General features: G+C 44.8%; 1 protein-coding gene across 1 annotated transcript; it reads left to right on the top strand.

The window, feature by feature from the left end:
- The first annotated feature begins 7,316 nt into the window (after window positions 1-7,316).
- On the top strand, window positions 7,317-17,519 carry LOC141100043 (glutathione S-transferase P 2-like). Its single transcript, XM_073588221.1, has 7 exons — window positions 7,317-7,437; window positions 7,705-7,740; window positions 8,921-9,033; window positions 9,652-9,739; window positions 15,575-15,678; window positions 17,105-17,212; window positions 17,281-17,519. Coding segments are annotated over exons 1-7 (633 nt in total). The 5' UTR covers window positions 7,317-7,436; the 3' UTR covers window positions 17,464-17,519.
- The last annotated feature ends 8,302 nt before the right edge of the window (window positions 17,520-25,821 follow it).

Raw genomic sequence — 25,821 nt, 5'->3', positions numbered from 1 at the left:
ACAACACCGCCCCCACCCCCACCTCAGAGGCGTCCACTTCCACGACGAATGGTTTGGACGGATCTGGCTGCACTAACACAGGAGCAGACATAAAACATTTTTTCAGCGTCGCAAAGGCCTCTTTTGCGAGCGAGGACCAATTTCTCACATCCGCACCTTTGCATGTTAGATCCGTGAGAGGTTTGACCACTTGCGAAAACCCCCGGATAAATTTGCGGTAATAATTGGCGAACCCCAAGAAGCGCTGAAGACCCTTAAGATCTCAGGGTTGCACCCAATCCGCAATGGCCTGCACCTTCTTGGGGTCCATGCGAAAACCCTCACCGGATACAATTAACCCCAAAAAGGACAACTCTTGTACACAGAATACACATTTTTCCAATTTGGCATACAAATGATTTTCTCTCAGCCTTTGGAGCACAGTTCGTACATGTTCCAAATGAGAATACTTGTTGGGGGAATATATCAAAATATCATCTAAGTAGATAACGACAAAACGACCAATGAGATCCGAGAATACCACGTTGATGAAATTCTGAAATATGGCAGGGGCGTTGGTAAGACCAAACGGCATGACTAAATTTTCAAATAGTCCCTCGGTCGTGAGGAACGCGGTTTTCCATTCATCCCCCTCACGGACCCTTATCAAATTATATGCCCCCCGAAGATCCAGTTTAGAAAACCACTTTGCCCCTGATAGTTGGTTACATAAATCGGGAATCAACGGAAGGGGGTACGTATTCCGTACAGTAATTTGATTAAGCTCCCGGAAGTCGAGACAGGGACGTAACCCGCCATCTTTTTTCTTTACAAAAAAGAAACCTGCCGCCACAGGTGAGACTGAAGGACGTATGTGTCCTTTGCGCAGACTTTCAGTAATGTACTCCTTCATAGCCAAGCGCTCAGGACCGGACAAATTAAACAGACGGGCTTTGGGTAATTTAGCCCCCGGGACCAGCTCAATAGCGCAGTCAAAGGGTCTATGTGGCGGTAACGTCTCGGCCTCGCTTTCGGAGAATACATCTTCGAAGTCCTTCAGGCATTCCGGAATACCTTCCAGCTCGACAGATGATACAGACACAGATTTAACAGGTTCAACCAGCAGTGCGGATTTATCATACAACTCAAAATCATTAAACCCCCATTGTACAATCTCCCCCGTTTTCCAGTTAATAACTGGGTTATGGTGTTGTAACCAGGGCATGCCCAACACCAACCCTGCAGGTAGATTGTCCAGCACAAAACAACTTATGTTTTCCACATGAGTAGCGCCCACTCTGAGCGAAAACACATCAGACATAAAGCGAATTCCCTCCTTAGTGAGGGGAGATGAGTCAATGGCCATCACCTTGATCGGAACCTTGAGCCTAACTGTCCCTATCTTGCAGTGTGTGACCAATTGGGAGTCAATAAGAATAATAGATGATCCGCAGTCCACGAAGGCTGTAGAGGAAAAAGAACTACCATCCACAAACAGTTCCACAGGCAGTACTACTTTAGAAAACGAGGAAAATGGTACCTGAGGGTCTGAGCAGCCTCCCCGTTGACTACCCAGACCTAGTCATTTCCCGCCGACCGGGTTTGAAGATGGGCAATTCGGGCACTCCCTTTTCCAATGTCCCGTTTTACCGCAGTAAAAGCATAACTGCATGTCCTTCCGGCGTTTCCTCTCCGTATCCTTCAGGGAGAGGGCGCCTACATCCATGGGCTCAGGGGCAGTCTCTTTTCCACTGGGGAATAATGGAGTATCCACCTGCATCACCCCTCTGGCCCGCAGCCTGCGGTCCATCCAGACGGCCTGGGTCATGGCGTCCTCGAGAGAGTTAGGTGGGGGATGTAACGCCAAGGCATCCTGCAGCCGCTCGGACAAGCCTCTGCGAAAGAGTCCTCGGAGTGCGGCGTCGCTCCAAGAGACCTCTGCCGCCCAGCGGCGGAACTCAGAACAAAACCACTCAGCTGAGTGTTTCCCCTGACAGACACTCATCAACATGTCCTCTGCCAATCACACTCGGTCAGGTTCATCATAAATGTGCCCGAGGGCCTCAAAGAATGCGTTAACTGACATACGTTCAGGAGCAGAGGAAGACAGAGAGAAAGCCCATGCTTGCAGAGCCCCCCGAAGTAGGGAAATAATGACCCCCACCCTCTGGAACTCATCCCCGGAGGAGCGGGGCCTTAGAGAAAAAAAAAGCTTGCATCCTTCTCTGAAAGACCTGAACTCCTTTTTATCCCCTGAGAAAAGGTCTGGTAATTTGACCGGAGATTCGGGGGACGCTAATGACACATCCCTACCCCCAGAACCAGAAGCCCCTGCATCGACAGCCCCCTGCACAGTAACCACCAACTGTTGCTGGGTCTGGGCCATCGTGCGTTGTTCCACATTGAGCTTATGGAACATTTGGGTCAGGTGCTTGACCTGATCAGACAAGGCTTGTATGGGATCCATGAGGATAACACACTTTTTTTTTTTTTTTTCAGAAAAAAAAAAAACTGAAATGGTCAGTTATAATGTCAGAGACACCGCACTACACTTGCTCATAGAGCCAGTGCGCATGTCCTGAGTACAGAAGCAGTGCTAAGAGTTACCTGGGGAGCAGGGCAGCAGAGGTGACCAGGCGTGCTACAAGCTAATAGTGTCAGGGTCCAGTCAGCGCTGGAAAGTAAGGAGGCACAGGACCTGCGGACACTGACAATGAACAAGCTTGCTCGGGACCTATGGTCATGTGACTGCAAGGGGGCGTGGCTTAGCGTCCTGCTTTCAGATATGACAGTACAACTCAGAGTCAGGCAAAACGGAGGTCACAACAGTACGGGCAAATGGAGTACAGGAGGGACAAACAGACGGGAGGTCAGACAAAGCCAAAGGTCATACACAGGATCACAGTACAGTACCAGGGATGAGACAGAGGGGATAATCAGGGCCAAGCGGAGATCAAAACCAAACAGACATAGGAGGTACCAGGCAGAATCCAAAGCGATATCCAGGGAACAGACCGAGTCATACACAGAGAATCAAGCAACCAGAACACAGCACTAACACACTCAGGGGTCACCACACAATGCCAAGGGCAAGAGTATAACTGACAGGGATGGGAGCGTCCTGAAGCTATAAGAAGCCTCCCCAGAACCAGGGAGAGGCCACAATCATAGTCCCAGGTGTGCAGGTAAGCCTGCATCAGGATCACAACCTTTAACCCCAGAAATGCCAGTCATCAGCACTGGTTCCAAACATTAACCCCACGTGTGCGAGTCAAACCCGCACTGAGATCATGACAGTCAGGCTTTCTATCAATGTTCCTTTCCTGTGCCAGCAGACCCAGATCACTGAGGTCGACTGCAGCACTTCTTTCATCCATCCCACTCCGGGGATCTCCTCTCACAGACTGACTAAATCCTACACTCTTCCCGCTCTTTTGAGTGCAAACTAAACTCCACCCGCCTCCCAGCATGCTTCGTGTTCCAAGCAGGGAGCCACCAAAGGGTGCTTTGCTACACTACTATGTTGTGTGGGATGCAGGTGTTGGAGTGTAGTCAGGTGTCTCCACCTTACCTGGATAGTGGGGCACCACACCTCAGGAGGAGGTGCAGTACCTCTGTGGCGACTGAACCCTCAGGGGCGCCATAGTTGCTTCACGATTGATTCTTCTCAAACCTTTGGCAGTTAGGGTGTGTGCAGACGCTGCGGAATCCGCTGCGGATTAATCCGCACGGATTTTGCAAAAACCGCAGATAATCCGCAGGTCAAAAGACCTGCGGATTATCTGCGGTTTTGCCTGCGTTTTGGTCCTGCGGATTCACCATCTCCACAATGGTGGAGATAGGAACGCGCTGCGGATTCCGCAGAAAGAATTGACATGTCAATTCTTTCTGCGGTTTCAAAACCGCAGCAAATCCGCGCGTTTCCGCAGCGTCTACACAGCGTTTTTTTTGTACCATTCATTTGAATGGTACTGTACACCGCAGCTAAAACTGCTGCGGGTCCGCAGCGGCCAAAACCGCTGCTGAAACGCAGCAGATTCCGCAGCGTGTGCACATACCCTTAATGTGCATCTTTTCTTCTTAGGGTATGTGCACACGTTGCGGATTCTGCTGCGGATCTGGCCCTGCGGATCCGCAGCAGTTCCACAGGCATTGCACAGTACAATGCAAATCAATGGGATTTCAAAACCGGTTTTAAATCCACACCATGTCAATTCTTTCTGCGGATTCCGCAGCGGATTGACATCAGTTCCATTGTCCAGGTGTCAAACCGCAGGCAAATCCGCAGATAAACCGCAGGTCACTTTATCTGCGGATTTACATGCAAATCAGCGCGGAAAAATCTGCAGCTGAATCCGCACTGTGTGCACTCACCCTTAACATATTTTCTTAACATATTTTTTGTGACACTGTTGACTATTTGCAACAAAACTATTAATGGTTCTGTGATCTTGTAAGGAGGTGGCGGGGAACCTCACGTGCCTCCTTTTTTCTGGACGCTGTTTGCTCGTTCACATGCGGCACCTCACTGTTTATTAATGTTCATACACTGTGATGTCATGTATTATAATGTAATGTGTACTGTTTATAGGATATAATGTAGTACAGAGCAATAGTGGGGATAGAATAGAGGGGGGCACATAAGTGATAGAGAATAGAATAGAGGAGATAGGCAGCACAGGGGTTAAGTTAATGGGAGGGACAGCACAGAGCAGGGAAGTAAAATCAGGATACTTCCTGATTATACTGAGAAGCCCAGGCAGCCTGCCCAAGGGCAGGTCGTGTGAGCAATAGTGAAGCAGAGTGTAACATGCCGTGGGGATACGTCTGCAGATGGCAGTAAGGGGCCCCAGGCTGGAGAACAGTGCCGAAGGGCACCAGCTGGACAGAGTCATCCCCAGGCAGGATCCGGGGTCTAAGACCAGGGTGGCACCAGCTGGACAGTCATCCCCAGGCAGGATCCGGGGTGGGAGTAGCTGAGATAGTGTTCGCGGCACCTCTTCCCATTGGAGCTGGACGAGGGGCTGATAAAGAGCTGGTGACAGGAAAGGCACAGATGGGTCATGGATTGACCAAGGAAACAGGTGGGATACGGATTGTCCAAGGAAACAGGTGGGGCACGGAAGCTGATGGAGAAGATAGAGCTTGTCCGGATGAAAGGGAGAGATATGAAGATGCTTCTGTGTTTGCCGTGTGCTGCCTGTGTGATGAAGGTACTGCTGCCCAGTAAAGTTGTGTTGTTTGAAAAGACTTGTAACTCTGAAATGTTTTGTGAAGTTGGAGTGACCGAGGGGACTCCAGCAATTGAAGTGAGAACTCTGCTGCATGCATCACACACACTACACTGTGTGCAGAATTATTAGGCAAATGAGTATTTTGATCACATCATCCTTTTTATACATGTTGTCCTACTGCAAGCTGTATAGGCTTGAAAATCAGTTGATTTGCATCTCTGTAATGAGGAGGGGTGTTGTCTAATGACATCAACACACTATATAAAGTGTGCTTAATTATTAGGCAACTTCCTTTCCTTTGGCAAAATGGGTCAGAAGAAAGATTTGACGGACTATGAAAAGTCAAAAATTGTGAGATGTCTTGCAGAGGGATGCAGCAGTCTTGAAATTGCCAAACTTTTGAAGCGTGATCACCGAACAATCAATCGTTTCATGGCAAATAGCCAACAGGTTCGCAAGAAGCGTGTTGATAAAAAAAAAAGCTCAAAATAACTGCCCATGAATTGAGGAAAATCAATCGTCAAGCTGCCAAGATGCCATTTGCCACCAGTTTTGCCATATTTCAGAGCTGCAACGTTACTGGAATATCAAAAAGTACAAGGTGTGCCACACTCAGGGACATGGCCAAGGTAAGGAAGGCTGAAAATGACCACCTTTGAACAAGAAACATAAGATAAAACGTCAATACTGGGCCAAGAAATATCTTAAGACTGATTTTTCTAAGGTTTTATGGACTGATGAAATGAGAGTGACTCTTGATGGGCCAGATGGATGGGCCCGAGGCTGGATCAGTAAAGGGCAGAGAGCGCCACGCTGACTCAGACGCCAGCAAGGTGGTGGTGGGGTACTGGTATGGGCTGGTATCATCAAAGATGAACTTGTGGGACCTTTTCGGGTTGAGGATGGAGTGAAGCGCAACTCCCAGACCTACTGCCAGTTTCTGGAAGACATCTTCTTCAAGCAGTGGTACAGGAAGAAGTCGGTATCATTCAAGAAAAACATGATTTTCATGCAGGACAATTCTCCATCACATGCATCCAAATACTCCACAGCGTGGCTGGCCAGTAAAGGTCTAAAAGAAGAAAATATAATGACATGGCCCCCTTGTTCACCTGATCTGAACCCCATAGAGAACCTTTGGTCCCTCATAAAATGTGAGATCTACAAGGAGGGAAAACAGTACACCTCTGGGAACAGTGTCAGGGAGGCTGTGGTGGCTTCTGCACGCAATGTTGATCGTAAACAGATCAAGCAACTGACAGAATCTATGGATGGAAGGCTTTTGAGTGTCATCATAAAGAAAGGTGGCTATATTGGTCACTGATTTTTTTTTTGTTTTGTTTTTGAATGTCAGAAATTTCTAAATTTTGTGTTATATTGGTTTACCTGATGAAAATAAACAAGTGAGATGGGTATATATTTGGTTTTTATTAAGTTGCCTAATAATTCTGCACAGTAATAGTTACCTGAAAAAACAGATATCCTCCTAAGATAGTCAAATCTAAAAAAAACAACTCCAACTTCCAAAAATATTAAGCTTTGATATTTATGAGTCTTTTGGGTTGATTGAGAACCTAGTTGTTGTTCAATAATAAAAAGAATCCTCTCAAATACAACTTGCCTAATAATTCTGCACGCAGTGTACAGAAGAGACTTTGTATTTCATCTGTAGGGTGCCAGGGTGTGGGAAAAGACCAGCCGGTTGCCACGATTAGAACCCTGGCAGCCTTACCATCTCACCCCAATATCTTCACAATTACAAGTGTGCTACATCTCTCCGTGAGTCTAAAAAGTTACATCTCTTATTTGACCAATTTTGTTCAAGAGAAACATACCTTGATAAAGAGTGTTGTATCCTTAGGCCATATCCTCCCTCATTATACAAGTACACCTGATCTGTTTCATCTAATAAGTATTCAAGTTTAAACAGCTTAGAATTGGAAAATCAGCATAAAAATGATGATATGGTCAAAATAGTAACTTGCCTACTAATTCTGCACACAGTGTATGGCCTCAAAAGATCAAGGAATTCACTATACATATAAAAATCTTGGCCGCCCCGCCATCGCTCTGCCGTGCCAAGCACTTTCTGCCCTTTGTATTCTGCGCTCTATGTTACATCACTAATGACTCAGCAGATATCTTATCTGCTATACATCAATATTGGAGCAGGGTGTAGGCTGCATTCTGCTCAGACGCAGCTCATCGCCTCCTACCCAAGCAAGTAAGCTCCGCTCTCCAGTATTTCTCTGTTTAGTAACTCTTTCTAGATAGTTTATATGTTTAATATTGCTATATGATGCTCTCTTGCAATACATTTTGCCCTTAGCACCATGTACAGTAGATCACATGCAGCAAATAGTTTTTTTAACAATAGTTTATTTTGTTAAAAAAATGCAATTATTAGTGGATCACATACTTACCAGGCAGTTTTTGCATATTATACATGTCAAATATTTTATCTGTTTTAACCCTTATGTCTTTCTTGCAGTGTCTGGATTTACATTAACTTACTTTCCAATAAGAGGTAAATCTCAACAGTTAACTTGTGTGCAAGAAGGCTCTTGAACTAATCTAAAACTGATCCACTAGTGCAGATTTCATGTCTTATTGCATTTAATTTATACACATAGCATGTGGTTCTTTGTTTTGCAAGTTGCATTTTTGCTTTTAATTATATATACAGTGGGGATTTTGCAATTTTTCCCGCCAACATAGAATGGAGAGGTCTGTAATTTTTATCGTAGGGACTAGGTACACTTCAACTGTGAGAGACAGAGTCTAAAAAAACCATAAACAGAAAAGCATATTGTATTATTTTTCCATAATTAATTTGCACTTTATTGCATGAAATAAGTATTTGATACAATAGAAAAACAGAACTTAATGACTTTGTTTGAAATTAAAGAGGTCAGATGTTTCCTGTACTTCTTGACCAAGTTTGCAAGCACTGCAGCAGGGATTTTAGCCCATTCCTTGATACAGATCTTCTCCAGGTCTTTGGTCTTGGCCATGGTGGAGAGGTAGGAATGCGATTGATTGTGTGTGTGGATAGGTGTCTTTTATACAGGTAATGAGTTCAAACAGGTGAAATTACAGGTAATGAGAGCGGAGTAAGAGGGCTTCTTAAAAAAAAAAAAAAACTAAAACTAACAGGTCTGCAAGAGCCAGAATTCTTGCTGGTTGGTAGGTGATCAAATACTTATTTCATGCAGTAAAATGCAATTTAATTTATTTAAAAATAATACAATGTGATTTTCCGGTTTTTATTTTTAGACTCTGTCCCTCACAGTTGAAGTGCATCTATAATAAAAAATTACAGACCTCTCCGTTCTTTGTAGGTGGGAAAACTTGTAAAATCGGCAGGGTATCAAACACTTATTTTCCCCACTGTGTATGTGTATATATATATATATATATATATATATATATATATATATAAGAAAATGGAAGAGTTATTGCCAAAATCACAAGTTGTCCCCTATAACTGACTGTTGCTAAGAAACAGTAAAATACAGGTAAAACCATGAAAACTTTTAAAGCTGCTGTTCTCTTGTCTTATTGTGGCAGGAATTAACTCAACCCACTCCGAAACACCCTCACTCAAAATTGTTTTTTGTTTCTTTGTGAATTGATCTAATTTGCACATGGCAGATCATTGCTGGCATAGTTTTAAAAATTCTTAATCCTCTTTTGCATTTTTAAAGGGAGAGCTGAAGCAATAAGACTGCTGCTAGCAGATCAAGGTGCCTCATGGACGGATGATGAGGTGCAGATGCAGGACTGGGCTGCAGGAATAAGAGATCTGAAGAAAAATGCGGTAAGGAAACACGAACCATTAGGGTATGCAATGAATGTAGTGGATAACGTGTTAATATGCAGCAAATCTTCGAGACTTCTGTCACATGCTTCACATACATAGGTTTTGTGCACAGATAATAGAATCAATCTTACTACACACAGTTGCAATCAAAATGATTACGTCCCCATTTTAAATTTGGTTTGTAGCAAACAGCAGGAAGTTTGTACATTTTGGTAATAAAACAAGAAAAAATCTGAACACTGTTAATAAAAAAAATTCCCATGCAGCTCTGACGTAGTCCAGCATGCCCCGAATCTGTCCCCAGCGACTCTGAATAGCAGTAAAGTTACTGCTATTCACAGTCGCCGGGTACTGACGTCAACCCCCATCAGCATCGCCGGGTCTCACTGATCGCAGCACGAACCAGCGACGTTGATGAGCGTTGTCGTCAACACCCAGTGACTGAATAGCAGTAACTTTACTGCTATTCACAGTCACCTGAGCAAGACTTAGGGAATGCTGGAACTGCGTGGGGACATTTTTTCAAATAAATTGGTGAAAATATTTTCACATGTTGGCAATTTTATTTTATGATGCATATCTCATCTCAGGTCTTTGTCTGTGAATGGTTTATAGGTCTTCGGTCAAATTCCTCGTTTTCAGGATGGAGACTTTGTTCTGTATCAGAGTTGCACCATCCTGCGATACCTGGCCCGTAAATATGGTGAGGCTCACATTATTACATTTAACATTATCCAGAATTCCACATCTTTTTTTACACTGGGGAAAGACTATAGGACTATTCTTGTGAGATAAAATTGAATTGTGCTTAAGACTAGGAATGTAAGGAGACTTCAGAACAACTGACTAGACATGAGCAAATCAAATTTGTGTCCAATTTTCTGCAAATTGTCTCTTTAGAGAGGAAGAGGACTAGAACTCTAGTGCCACCTATTGGACGTAGCAATCCTAAAAGTCAATGTTGACCCTTTAACGAGCCTTGCCATATGACTTAGGATAAAGCCAAACCAGAATCTCAATTTGCAGACACTGTGTTTCAGGGTACTGACCCTCGTCAGTGCAAAGTGTGAAATCTGGTTTGGCTGTGTGAGAGGCGTCTGACCGATATCCAATAAGTCATGTGACAAGGCTCATTAAAGGGTCAACATTGACTTTTAGGATTGCTACTTCCAATAGGTTGCACTAGAGTTCTAGTCCTCTTTCTCTCTGAAGAGACAATTTGCATATTTCCCAGAGGAGTATTGCGGCTTTAAGTCTCCTTAACTCGGCATGTTTAGCATGTCAATCTTCACAAGGTGATTGACAATACTTCTTGTCCAATTTTCTGAAATTCATTGCTCCAGGAGAAATTACACAATTGGTGATTCTATTTTTGGCAAATTGCCAAAAAAAAAATGGAACTTGCAGATGATTGTATCAACCACAGAAGACTCATGTAACCTCAGGCATGACAGCTAGTGTTGAGCGATACTTTCTGATATTGAGAACTATCGGATCAGATTGGATCGAACCAATACCCAAAAGTATCGGGTATTGCCGATTCCCATACCGGAAACCCCATTCAAGTCAATGGGACAGAAATATCGGAATTAAAAAAAACCCTTTCTTTACTTGCACATCCAGTTCGGGAGGGGGGAAGATTGTGGGCGGTGCGTGGGCGGACACTGTGTGTGTCTGTGTGTGCAGTCGGGGTCTGTGCGGGCCTGCCGGGGGTCTGTGCGGGCCTGCCGGGGGTCTGTGCGGGCCTGCCAGGGGTCTGTGCGGGCTATCGGGGGTCTGTGCGGGCCTGCCGGGGGTTGTGTGTGTGTGTGCAGGCATCATCCGATGGGACTACAAGTCCCATTGGGCGATGCCTGCTACAATGACAGTGATTGACACATTAGCCAATGATGGGACAGTAGTAGTCCCATCATCCGGCTAATGTGTTGAATGTAAAAAAAAAATATACATACTACATTCATACAACATACATACATACTACATACATACTTCATATATACTACATTCATACAACATACATACTACATACATACTTCATATATACTACATTCATACAACATACATACTACATATATACTACATTCATACAACATACATACATACTACATACATACTTCATATATACTACATTCATACAACATACATACATACTACATACATACTTCATATATGCTACATTCATACAACATACATACATAATACATACATACATACTTCATATATACTACATTCATACATACATACTACATACATACTACATATATACTACATTCATACAACATACATACATACTACATACATACTTCATATATACTACATTCATACAACATACATACTACATACATACTACATATATACTACATTCATACAACATACATACATACTACATACTACATTCATACAACATACATACTACATACATAATACATTCATGCAACATACATACTACATACATACTTCATATATACTACATACATACATACTACATACATACTACATATATACTACATTCATACAACATACATACTACATACATACTTCATATATACTACATTCATACAACATACATACATACTTCATATATACTACATTCATACAACATACATACTACATGCATACTTCATATATACAACATTCATACAACATACATGCAACATACATACTACATTCATACAACATACATACATACTACATATATACTACATTCATACAACATACATACTACATATATACTACATTCATACAACATACATACTACATATATACTACATTCATGCAACATACATACATAGTACATACATAGTACATACTACATACATACAACATACATACAACATGCTACAGACATACAACATACATACATAGTACATACTACATACAACATACATAAAACATGCTACAGACATACTACATACATACTACATACAATACATTCATACAATACATACATATAGACATACAGTACATATAACATAGAGTACATACTCACCATCACTTGTCACTTTGATCCCCGAAGCCAGTGTCATCTTTTAAAAAATATTAAAATAACAAACAACCGATATACTCCCTGATCCGCAGAAATCCATGAGTGTCCCACGACAATCTCCCGTGGAGAACAGCAGCATCAGCTGATGCCACCACTCTCTAGGGGTCCTAGGAATACAATGATGGGAGGTAGGTATCCTTCCGCACTGTATTCCTCCGCCACTGTAAAAAAAATAGTCCCTCGTCTTACTTTTGGCATTGCTGTGTGAGAAAGTTCCCACGCAGCCTTTGCCATTGAGACCAGTGAACTATAGTAACCTCTCAGTGATGCACTGCAGGAGATCGTGGGACACTCGTGGATTTCTGTGGATCAGGGAGTATATTGCTTGTTTGTTATTTTAATATTTTTTACAGTGAGATGACACTGGCTTCGGGGATCAAAGTGACAAGTGATGGTGAGTATGTACTCTATGTTATATGTACTGTGTGTCTATATGTGTGTATTGTATGAATGTATTGTATGTAGTATGTATGTATGTTGTATGAATGTAGTATGTATGTAGTATGTATGTATGTATGTTGTATGAATGTAGTATGTATGTATGTTGTATGAATGTAGTATATATGTAGTATGTATGTATGTTTTATGAATATAATATATATGTAGTATGTATGTTTTTTATTTTTTTTTTTACATTCAACACATTAGCCGGATGATGGGACTACTACTGTCCCATTATTGGCTAAAGTGTCAATCACTGTCATTGTAGCAGGCATAGCCCGATGTGATTTGTAGTCCCATCGGACGATGCCTGCACACACACACAACCCCCGGCAGGTCCGCACAGACCCCCAGCAGGCCCGCACAGACCCCCGGCAGGCCGCACAGACCGCGCATCATGATGCGCACAGACCGCGCATCATGATGACATCATTTCAGCAGCCAATCACAGCCACAACACTGGCTCATTGCATTATGGGAACTTCCGATTCCGGTATCCGATATTGTAAAAATATCGGTATTCGGTATCGGAATTCCGATACAGCGAATATCGGGCGATACCCGATATTTGCAATGCTCAACACTAATGACAGCATACATTTACTAATAATGCTTGGCAGCTATCATATTACATGGTATATCACAGCTCATTTTTAGGCATTATCATGTGCTGTATGAAAGGTGAGACAAAGAACTCAGCAGTCATTTTAGGATAAATTAGGATAGTGATACCACATTAGAACTCACAGCTCAGCAATAGAGATAGGAAGAGAAAGGCTTATAATATTGGACAAATACTCCACAAAGCAATGTATTGTACAACTGCAACACTAACAAAGATGAGTGTAATAGTCTGATAATAGAGAGTCAATTGATAGGGTTGAGAGAGGTGCTAGCAACAGCAATGAGTAAAGCCCCCGTTACACACTGCAATATCGCTAGCAATATCGCTGTAAAGTCACCGATTTTGTGACGTTACAGCGATATTGCTAGTGATATCGCTGCATGTGATACTTACCTCCGACCGGCTCCCCCGCTGATTATCGCTGATCGCGCGAGAAGCTGCTGGACCATTCCTCGTCGGTCACTTCCTGCGGCGCTTCCTGCTGTGACGATGAGCGACGTGTGGAGCCGGGCGGGAGGACGCAGGATCGCCTCGTCTGACAGGTAAGTAGCGATCCCCGTCCCCAGCGATGTCGCTGGTGAGATCTGCCTGAGTGGCAGCTCACTAGCGACCACCTAGCGATTCACCAGCGATCCTCACCGCGTCATATCGCTGGTCGGGATCGCTGGTGAGTTGCTAGGTGTAACGGTACCCTTATTGTGATTGATCAGTGATGTAGTGTAGCTGGCATTTTTCCTCTTGCATTTGATTTAAAATTACTAATTTGTATTTCTTCATTGTAAATGCACTAAAAAGCATAAGTGAGACAGCACAATAAAAAAATCTCAATTTAGTATCAGTCAGAGACAGCTGTGCTTGCTTGCTTGTCACAAGCAACTGAACTAAGAATCCACATTTTGTGGCAATCTTTTCTGTGAACAGGGAAATTGTTATTTTTTTTTAATTAAATCTAATAGAAAGTGCCCCAAAATTCATACATTCAATGGCGACTGTCTATCTTACAGTGTCAAAAACAATTGTTTTTGCACCTGTTTTGCCAGTCAAATGCAAATATTGCAATTAGTTCCCAAAGCCCCGTTTTACCTATATTTTCCTCTTGTAGCCCTCCTTCAAATATTCTTGTTGTCAGTGGTTATTTATATTCTGAACTTCCTGTCAGCTTTCACTCTTTGCCTCCTTTCCTGATTTCCTAATCTTTTGCATGTTTTTCACACTTATATGATTCAGATCACCAAACAAATTTAAATTTTAGACAAAGATAACACAAGTAATCACAAAATAGTTTTTAAATGAAGGTCTCTATTATTAAGGGAAAAAGAAATCCAAACCTACCAGGCCCTGTGTGAAAAAGTGATTGCCCCCTAAACCTAATAACTGGTTGGGTCACCCTTAGCAGCAACAACTGCAGCAAAGTGTTTGTGATAACTGGCAATTAGTCTTTTACAATGTTCTGGAGGAATTGTGGCCCAGTTATCTTTGTAGAATTGTTGTAATTCAGCCACATTGGAGGGTTTCTGAGCATGAACCGCCTTTCCCAAGATTCAGTGTACTCCAGCTTGCCTGTACGCACCCCACAGCTCTCACTTCCACCCTTAGCGCTTGTCCACTCCACCTACAATGTGCCCTCCTCAGAATCCTAAACAGTCTCAAGATCAATAAACTGCTGCATACAATTTTTTCCCTTGTAAAACTCCCAGCAGTTCATCTAGTATGCACTATCCAGAGACATTCTTGCAGTCGATAATCTTACAGATGCTGACACACCATTTAGGCTGAATGGATTATAGGATTATTCCACAAAAAATTAAAGTTATCCCCAATCAGTAAGATAGGGGATAATGTGGTGATTGCCGGGGATCTATCCCCCTTAACCCCACTTGCTTTAGGGTACCGTTACACCTAGCGATGCACCAGCGATCCCGACTAGTGATATGACGCGGTCAGGATCTCTGGTACATCGCTAAGTGGTCACTAGTGAGCTGCCACACAGGCAGATCTCACCAGCGACATAGCGGTGGTTGGGGGTCGCTACTTACCTGTCAGACGAGGCGATCCTGCGTCCTCCCGCCCGGCTCCACGCGTCGCACGTCGGCGCCACAGGAAGCGCCGCAGGAAGTGGCCGACGAGAAACGGTCCAGGGGCTTCAGCGGGGGAGCCGGTCGGAGGTAAGTATCACATGCAGCGATATCGCTAGCAACGTCACAAAATCGGTGACTTTACAGCGATATTGCTAGCGATATCGCAGTGTGTAACAGGGGCTTTAATGGGGTTCATTTGGGTTCTGGCATATTTGATGCCAAATTACATTATTCTTTCTGTCCAAATAATAAAATGGATGAGCATAGAAGGTAAGGGTGTTTTCACACTAATAAGGCTAATGTATTCTTCAAAATGTACCATGTAATCCTGTGTATTGTGTCTTACAGGCATCAGTGGCAGCAATGAAAAGGAAATAGCAATCATCGAAATGATAAATGATGGGGTGGAAGATTTGAGAATGAAATACTACATGTTTCTCTTTTTGGAAAAAGTATGTACATCAAAATGTACCAATCATCTAAGCCCAGATACACAAGCGTATTACCGAGCTAGCTAATAACCCATAACATATCATGACATCTCCAGTTGCATACCGAGTCCCATGAAGGTTTGTTGTCACAGATTCATTTTAAAAAAAAAGTCCTAATACAGAGGTAAATAGCACCAGAATTATTGCCAACACTATCACTATATGGAGGAATGCAGACAGTGCCTATATCTATTATTTACAAGCTTTTATCTATGATAATCCAATCAATACATACTGTACAGTATACTGATTTCAGAATCTCTGATGATGATCGAGGTGGAAAGTCAGTGGATGCACAGTAACTTGAACTGTGGTTACAACAGGCCAAATCACAATGACAACCAATTCCAAAATGTCCTCTAGTGCATATGTACTTTTTTGACTGGGTTCTCACTTGAGACCCCATGTATGAGCTACAGTGGAGAGCTACTAATTAAGGATACCCATGATGACTAAAGCCCCCGTTACACACTGCGATATCACCGATTTTGTGACGTTGCAGCAATATTGCTAGCGATATCGCTGCATGTGATACTTACCTCCGACCCGCTCCCCCGCTGGTTATCGCTGATCGCGCGAGAAGCTGCTGGACCATTCCTCATCGGCCACTTCCTGCTGGGCTTCCTGTGGCGCCAACGAGCGACGCGTGGAGCCGGGCGGGAGGACGTCAGGATCGCCTCGTCTGACAGGTAAGTAGCGATCCCCGTCCCCAGCGATGTCGCTGGTGAGATCTGCCTGTGTGGCAGCTCACTAGCGACCACCTAGCGATGTACGAGCGATCCTGACCGCGTCATATCGTTAGTCGGGATCGCTGGTGCATCGCTAGGTGTAACGGTACCCTAAGGCTAAACGCTTGTATAGAGGTTTTTTCAATAGGGAACAGGACATGAGAAACTGCCTGATACTTACCGTATGTCACGATCTTATCTTTTGGGGGGGACAAAGGATCGGGTTTGTTAACATGTAACTTGTTTCCTTCTTTTACCTAATACCTGCTGATAGGGAGAGTTAGGCTTGGATAGGTTCTGGCCATTAGCTTGTTTGACTGACAGCTTTGTCTCCTGGCTTCGCCATACACATTTGGCTTGCCTAAACGTTCATCTATTTTCATTGGGGAGACAGGAGAGAACATCTGCCGGCTATTTGTCACAGACAGTAGCATGTGCCCCACAGAACAAGGGAAGGTAGGAATTTTAATTTGATATTGGTTAATGTGGCGTGTGTACGGAAATAAAATGTGTCTAATGATACCAATAGACAAATTAAAGGCTGCCATTCACATTAAACTCAATTCGGCAAGAGCAGACAACTGACTAATGTGTATGAGAGCTTCCTGACTTACAGTACTACACATAGATGTCTAAAAACCTCCTGTTATGTCTTCTAGGAGCCAAACAAAGAAAAATTTCTGGCAGATCTGGCAACTCAGCTGGGTTATTTTGAAAGAATCCTTTCCAAAAATTCCAATGGATCAAAATTTCTTGTGGGAGATAAGGTAAGTATAAGCATATGGCAAAATAAACGTGTACATTTTCCATATTATATCTTACATTTTTACGACAGATCTCATATGCTGACTACAATCTTCTGGATACTCTACAATGCAATCTTGACATTGCCCCGACATGTCTGTCTGCGTACCCACTTCTGTCAGGCTATGTTGAACGGCTGCTGAAAAGACCAAATATCATTGAATACCTGAAAACTGAGGGTCGTAAGAGACGTCCTATAATCCCCAAGAAATAATGAGCATGGTATGCCATCAAGTCTTCTGCTTTTCAGAAATAAACTTTTTTAAAGCATGTTTGGCTTAGTGTTTTTTTCACATGACCAGACTGACTAGATAAAGGGTCTCAAACTTGGATGGGTAAAAGGGCCGCACATTTTATTAGGTAACTTTTTGATCACTTTTTATGTGTCAAAATACAGAAAAGCTACATTCATCATTAGGGTTGTGCAGATACGGACTGGGACTGAAATTCATCCCTGGCATTTGCAATTACACAGACCCATGTTGTCCCCGTCTCCAAGCACCAGATGGGATGTATTACTAATATTACCCTGGATGGAGGAAAGCAAGATTTACTACAAGACCAATATTTCTAATGATACCTTTGCCCTCTTGGGGTAAGTTACAGAGTCAGTGACTTTGTGCTCTGTCACAACTGTTAACAGTATGGCTGTCTTGAGAAAACCTCTTTTGTTAAAATCGCAGCAGACAAGGCAGCCCACGGCCAGACAGGCCCTTCTGGCATTTGCCAGAATTGCCAGATGGCCAGTCCAGCCCTGGGGTTGTGGTACAGATTTATAGCTTATATCATCCCAGATGCAGAGATACCAAAAATGTACTTTTTTATTTATGTTAATTTTTAAATAAAACAGCATTTTTAGTGGTGAAATATTTTTCCTTTATTTTTTTTATTGTATATTTCAATTTTTTTCGCATCCTTTTCCTTTTTACTTAGTCTCTATATGGAACCTGATCACTGATCTAATACCCTACAATACATCTGTGCTGCTGCATATTAGACCTGTCAGTTTTACACTGACACTTCACCTTGCAGGCCACCGTAGTTGGCTAACCCAAAGACACAACCACCGGCATCACACGATTACTAGGTGCTGATAGTTCTCACACTCGCGGTGCCATCAGAAAGGTCTTGGTTGTTCACAGTTCAACTCACTGATGGCGCAAACGCCATGGGAACAGTTGTAACAGCGCTATTAATATCATCTCACAGCTGTATAATTAGCCTTTCCTGATTATTAAAATGGGGGATACCCGCAGGAAATGATGTAGAGTCCCCCTATATTTAATAATCAGCAAAGGCTAGGCAGACAGCTGTGGGATGATATTAATGGTCTGGAAACTTTTATGAATTTTGTGTCTTTCCCAGAATATTAAGATCAATTACTTTTTTAATTGTCAACAAGAACAGTAAGGTCACTTGAGATAATAGCAGCTCTTTCTCATGCTTTGCAAGTGCCCGGACTGATAAACAGCGGTGAGTCCAGCTTTCTGCCATTCAATAGTCCAGTACTAGAGCTACCATGAGACCCGGTGGCTTGAATTCAGGTAACCTTTTGAAATCCACCAGGTCTCCCAGCATCTGGAAGGCCAGGAAACCTCATGTGAAACTTTGAAGGACATTTTATAGTTGCTGAAGTTCTCAGTTGCCGGAACACCTGAAGGCTGTATACTAAGGTTACATTTGGTGTGTATTTTCCTGTAGTTGTTAATAAATAAATAAATGAAAAAATGGAGTGGGGTCCCCCGTAATTATCATAAACTGTTGAGGGAAAGACGACAGCCGGGGCTGATGTTAATATTCTGGGAACGAGACAATATTCATAAAGTTCCCAGGCTATTAATATCAGCATACAACTGTATACAAACTGGGCACAACAAAACCAGCTCAAAGGAGCTGCCCAGTGTCAAGCTTGGGACGGTGCGGTGCGATATGTTCAAAATCTCATAGCAGCTCTGGGCATAGCCAGTTTGATGCACATCCCTTGCCTGGCGCACGTGCTGAATTAGGTGGTGCAGAACTTCCAGAAAAATTTTCTCCAAATGTTAGAGCTGCTGAAGAAAGTATGGGCTATCTGTGCGTGCTTTCGGCATTCTCACCCTGCTTCTTACCTGTCTGCGCTGGAGCATCACTACTGCTATCCCACTCACCACCTCATATGCAACAGGTGGAACTCCACCTTGTATATGCTGGAGAGACTGTGCCAGCAGTAGCAGGCAATAGTGGAGTTTCAGATGCAGCATGCACAGGTGAGTGGCTCTGCATAACAACACCACTTCACCACCGAGTGGGCCTCCATGGGGGATGTGTGTGCCGTTCTGTGCTGCTTCGAGCTCTCTACGAACATGGCTACCACTGATGATGCCATTTCAGCGTTACTATCCCACTTACTGTATACGCTCTTTGAAAAAACACTTCAGGTGATGATGGATGAAGTAGTGGCACAGGAGGCAGACAAAGAGGAACAGGAAACACTAACACCATTATCATGCCAGTTGTTCAGACATGGCTCAGAGGCAGGGGCGTAACTTGAACTGATTGGGCCCCATAGCAAACTTTTAAACAGGGCCCCCTCAAAGACACACCCCCTCAAAGACATACCCCCTTCAAGACACACCCCCTTCTAGACGCACCCCCTTCAAGACGCACCCTCTTACCGATAATGCATACTAGAGTTGGCTGAGTGGCTGGCCTGGCATTAAGCTGAGACAGTGAGGGCTGCTTGCCTTCCTCCGTACAAACCGACCTCCAGGAGCTACATTTCCCAGAGGTCCATGCGGCAGGCAGCTCTGCAAAGAGCTAATAGCGAGGGCTCAGGGAAGGGGCGGGACTGAACTAGTCTGAAGCAATACACTGGATGCAGGCAGGGAGGTGGGCCCAATATGTGCTTTGCTCCGCACAGCAGGCACAGAAATTCAGCATAGGCTGCGAAATCATAGTGTACATTTTTTTCCACCGGGGCCCCGGATCCACTACACGCACCGGGCCGGCGGGCCCCCAAGACAGCGTTGGCCACAGCACCCGCCGGAGCACCGCAGTAATGTACCGTACATACCCGTGTATAAGCCGACCCCCTAATTTTGTCAAAAAAAACTGGGAAAACTTACTGACTCGCATATAAGCCTAGGGTGGAAAATGCCAAAGCTACTGGTAAATTTCAAAAATAAAATGGGCCCCATAAGATGCTCCATAAAGTTCATGATGGGTTTCATAAGATGCTCCATACAAAAATATGCCTAATAATGCTGCACAGTGAATAATGGTGGCCCTATAACATGCTCCATAATAACATATGCCCCTTATAATGCTGCAGTGATTGGTGGCCCCTTATAATGCTGCACAGTGATTGGTGGCCCCTTGTAATGCTGCACAGTGATTAATGGCCCCTTGTAATGCTGCAGTGATTGGTGGCCCCTTATAATGCTGCACAGTGATTAGTGGCCCCTTGTAATGCTGCACAGTGATTAGTGGCCCCTTGTAATGCTGCAGTGATTAGTGGCCCCTTGTAATGCTTGACAGTGATTGGTGGCCCCTTGTAATGCTGCACAGTGATTATTGGCCCCTTATAATGCTGCACTGATTAGTGGTCCCTTGTAATGCTGCACAGTGATTATTGGCCCCTTGTAATGCTGCAGTGATTAGTGGCCCCTTGTAATGCTGCACAGTGATTACTGGCCCCTTGTAATGCTGCAGTGATTAGTTGCCCCTTGTAATGCTGCACAGTGATTAGCGGCCCCTTGTAATGCTGCACAGTGATTGGTGGCCCCTTGTAATGCTGCACAGTGATTAGTGGTCTCTTGTAATGCTGCACAGTGATTATTGGCCCTTTGTAATGCTGCAGTGATTGGTGGCCCCTTGTAATGCTGCACAGTGATTATTGGCCCCTTATAATGCTGCACTGATTAGTGGTCCCTTGTAATGCTGCACAGTGATTATTGGCCCCTTGTAATGCTGCAGTGATTAGTGGCCCCTTGTAATGCTGCACAGTGATTACTGGCCCCTTGTAATGCTGCAGTGATTAGTTGCCCCTTGTAATGCTGCACAGTGATTAGCGGCCCCTTGTAATGCTGCACAGTGATTGGTGGCCCCTTGTAATGCTGCACAGTGATTAGTGGTCCCTTGTAATGCTGCACAGTGATTATTGGCCCTTTGTAATGCTGCAGTGATTGGTGGCCCCTTGTAATGCTGCAGTGATTAGTGGCCCCTTGTAATGCTGCACAGTGATTGGTGGCTCCTTGTAGTGCTGCAGTGATTAGTGGCCCCTTGTAATGCTGCACAGTGATTATTGGCCCCTTGTAATGCTGCAGTGATTAGTGCCCCCTTGTAATGCTGCACAGTGATTGGTGGCCCCTTGTAACGCTGCAGTGATTAGTGGCCCCTTCTAATGCTGCACAGTGATTGGTGGCCCTTTGTAATGCTGCAGTGATTGGTGGCCCCTTGTAATGCTGCACAGTGATTGGTGGCCCCTTGTAATGCTGCACAGTGATTATTGGCCCCTTGTAATGCTGCAATGATTAGTGGTCCCTTGTAATGCTGCACAGTGATTATTGGCCCCTTGTAATGCTGCAGTGATTGGTGGCCCCTTGTAATGCTGCACAGTGATTGGTGGCCCCTTGTAATGCTGCACAGTGGTTATTGGCCCCTTGTAATGCTGCAGTGATTGGTGGCCCCTTGTAATGCTGCACAGTGATAGGTGGCCCCTTGTAATGCTGCACAGTGGTTATTGGCCCCTTGTAATGCTGCAGTGATTGGTGGCCCCTTGTAATGCTGCACAGTGATTATTGGCCCCTTGTAATGCTGCAGTGATTGGTGGCCCCTTGTAATGCTGCACAGTGATTGGTGGCCCCTTGTAATGCTGCACAGTGATTAGTGGCCCCTTGTAATGCTGCACCGCGATTACTGGCCCCTTGTAATGCTGCACAGTGATTAGTGGCCCCTTGTAATGCTGCACAGTGATTAGTGGCCCCTTGTAATGCTGCACAGTGATTAGTGGCCCCTTGTAATGCTGCACAGTGATTAGTGGCCCCTTACAATACTGCACGGTCATTAGTGGCCCCTTACAATGCTGCTGCCGCTGCCTCAATTAAAGAAAAAAAAAACCTATATACTCACCTCGTCTCTGCAGCTGCTGCTCCTCAGCGTTGCCGGCCCTGCACAGTGACTGTTCAGGCAGAGGGCGCCTGCTAACTACGTCATGGCACCCTCTGACCTGAACGTCACTGCCAGAGGAAGCAAGACAGCAGAGCGATGCGCAGCGGTGGAACAGGGGACAGGTGAATATGGCTCCCTTCGTTATACTCACCTCTCCTAGCATGAGTCTTGCAGCCCCCCGTGCTTATTCCATCTCAGCGCTGCTCTTCCTGCTTTCAGTGTCCACGTGGTGCCGCTCATTACATATGCGCATATGTAATGAGCCACTCATTACATATGCGCATATGTAATGAGCGGCCTCTGAAAGCAGGAAGAACAGTGCTGAGAAGATGGAATAAGCAGGGGGGCTGCAAGAGACATGCAGGAGAGGTGAGTATGTACTTAATTGCACTACCCGGGTAGCGCCGATCGGAGCCGGGGACCCGGGCCCCTATATAGGCCGGGCCCCAAAGCAACCACTTCGGCTGCTACCCCGGTAGTTACACCAGTGCTCAGAGGCTGTAATCCTTAACCAACAGCAGCCAGGTACACAACTGTCCAGCCAGGAGACAGTTTTTGTGAATGAGGAGGAATGTATTCACAACACGGTCACACGCAAAGCAGCTCAAGGGCATCACTGAAGCATGGCTGCGGGGAAACAGAGGACCCAGACAATACACCTTCCACCAAGGACAGCTTGTCGTTGCCTCTAGGCAGCCGGGCACATATTAGCGAATTCATACTGCTATGACTGCACAGTGACCGCCAATTTGCCCTGATTGGTACCAGTGCTGATTACTGGGTGGCCACCATGCTGGATCCCTGCTACAAGGACAAAGTGGAAAACTTTCCTAAGCATGCCTTAACATCCAGCCCCCCACCATCTGTTATGGTCTGTATTAGCAGGAGGCAGCATTTCAAAAACATGGTGGAAGAGTATGTGTCCACACGTCTCTACCAACTTAGTGATGGGTCTGGCCCATTTAACTTCTAAAGGTGTGTGCACACGCTGCAGATTCTGCTGCGGAATTTTCCGCGCGGATTTTGCAAAATTCAGTTTATCTGCGGATTAGCCTGCGGTTTGACACAATGGAGCAGGTGTAAAACCGCTGCGGATTCCGCACAAAGAAGTGACTTGCTGCGGTTTTGAAACCGCAGCAAATACGCGCGGAAAATTCCGCACCGTGTGCACTGTGGCTTTTGTTTTCCATTGATTATAATGGTACTGTACACCGCAGCAGAAACTGCTGCAGATCTGCAGGACCAAAAGCGCTGCGGATCCGCAGCAGAATCCACAGCGTGTGCACACCCCCTAAGTCTTCAAATTGGACAATTGGCCTGAGCTTTCACTTTTCGCCTTGGAGGTGCTTACCTGCCCTGCAACAAGTATACAGTCAAAACGTGTATTTAGCATGGAAGTGGGTGTGATCACAGGCAGGCACAGCCACCTATTCACAGAGAAATGTGGGCAAGCTCACATTCATTTAAAGGGAAGGTACCGCTTTTTTATACTGTGAATATACTGAGCATGAACTGCAGTGCCCTCCTCAATGGCATTTTCCCACGGTACAGAGGTCATGGGCAGTTCAGGCTGTAAGGGAGCACAGACTCAGTAACGTCACCGCTAGTCACTCAAGCTACGAACCCAGCATCTCCTCATTAACCAGTGGTTTTCAGCCAGGGCGGTCGCATCTTGGCACCATCCAGGTTGAAATCTATTTTTACCCCAGATATGGATTACTGCATGGGACACAACGATGGACAGGTATGATATATTGTTGGTTTATTATTTTACTTTTATTACAGGAGATCGAGGGTGTCACGGGGTCCTTCTCTGGTATCACACAATCAACAGAGCAAGTGAAGAGTGAACAATTCCAAGACCTTTATTCAGGCAAAAATACGAAAAGGTCCATAGTCAGTCCACCACACAAAGGATAAGATAGTCCAGAATAAGAATGCAGTCCAGTATCAGGATAAAATGTCCAGGGAAACGAGTTTCCACAACTCTAGCACCAGAGGATAGAAATGGGTCCTTCTCTCTGAAATGCAGCCTTTTCACCCTCTTGTCTCTACCGGAACTGACCTGTCCAGCTCCTGTTCTTCCCCCCACCCCCTTCCTTGTCCAGGGGTAGTTAAACAAGTTGCCTCCCAGAGGAGAACAAAAGGCCTTAGGGATTAATGCACTACAGGGGGTCATCAAGAGACAGATACAGTGAGGCTGTAGACTTACAATGTAATAAGAAAAATACTATGAAAATAACTGGAATTGTTAAAAATAGGAATATACAAAAAATGACATCCACATAACATATCACACCATCACAACCTCTCCCCCCCATAATAAGTGAGCACGCCATGAGGTCTACACAGACCTCTGGCCTGCTCACTTTAGTCCACATTGCTCAGTTATTTATAATTCCTTGTACAGTGGCAGGGGTAGGTCGGCCTGGGGAGCCTATGGTTCTTCTTGTCGAGACAGTCCATCGGCATTCTGGTGTTGGCTTCCTCGCTTGTATTGGATGGAGAAGCTGTAGGGTTGTAAGGACAAGCTCCACCGCAGCAATCTTCCATTGTCCCCTGATACGCGATTCAGCCATGTGAGGGGGTTGTGGTCTGTAACAATTGTAAAGTCTCTGCCATACAAGTAGGGCTGCAATTTTTTTAGCGCCCATACGATGGCAAGGCACTCCTTTTCAATAGTGGCATAGGCAACTTCCCGATCCAGTAGTTTCCGACTGGCAAAAGCAACAGGATGTTCTTCTCCGGCGGCGTTCACTTGGCTAAGTACTGCCCCAATCCCAAAGGTGGATGCATCTGTCTGCACGAGGAACCTGCGTTTATAATCTGGGGCAGCCAAGACAGGAGCAGTGACGAGGGCAGTCTTTAACGCTGAAAAGGCATCCTCGCATGCCGTCGTCCACGTCACATTCCTAGGCATGTTCTTGCGGGTCAGGTCGGTTAGGGGCTTGGCCAAGGTGCTGAAATTAGAAACAAATTTGCGATAGTAACCCGCAGTTCCTAAAAACGCAAGTACCTGCTTTTTAGTCTGGGGTCTACACCAGTTGCTAATGGCTTCCACCTTGGCAGGCTCAGGCCTTAGTGTCCCACCCTCTACTCTATGCCCGAGGTACTGCACCTCAGCCATCCCTGTTTGGCACTTATCAGGGCGAATGGTCAGTCCTGCAGTAAGGATACAGTCCAGCACTATGCCCAAGTGTTTAAGATGTTCCTCCCAGGTTGTGCTAAAAATGGCGATGTCGTCTAAGTAAGCACAAGCAAAGTCCTGACATTGTTGTAACAGTCGATCCACCAGTCTCTGGAAAGTAGCGGGGGCAGTTTTCATCCCAAAGGGCATTCCCAGGAACTCATAAAGCCCAAATGGAGTAATGAAGGCTGAGCGCTCCCGAGCGTCCTCCGTTAGGGGTATCTGCCAGTACCCCTT

The sequence above is a fragment of the Dendrobates tinctorius genome, unplaced genomic scaffold, assembly GCF_039654945.1.
Source record: "Dendrobates tinctorius isolate UK_male_01 unplaced genomic scaffold, ASM3965494v1 ptg000103l, whole genome shotgun sequence".
NCBI classification, from domain to species: Eukaryota; Metazoa; Chordata; class Amphibia; order Anura; family Dendrobatidae; genus Dendrobates; species Dendrobates tinctorius.
Note: the sequence above shows the minus strand (reverse complement) of the source record. Positions and strands in the feature narration are given on the sequence as shown.

Bases quoted from the DNA above. Each gene is read 5' to 3' on its own strand.
- LOC141100043 (XM_073588221.1), top strand. The intron at 7,741-8,920 runs GTAAATCTCAAC...GCATTTTTAAAG, and splicing joins AACTTACTTTCCAATAAGAG to GGAGAGCTGAAGCAATAAGA. The intron at 9,740-15,574 runs GTGAGGCTCACA...TGTGTCTTACAG, and splicing joins ATACCTGGCCCGTAAATATG to GCATCAGTGGCAGCAATGAA.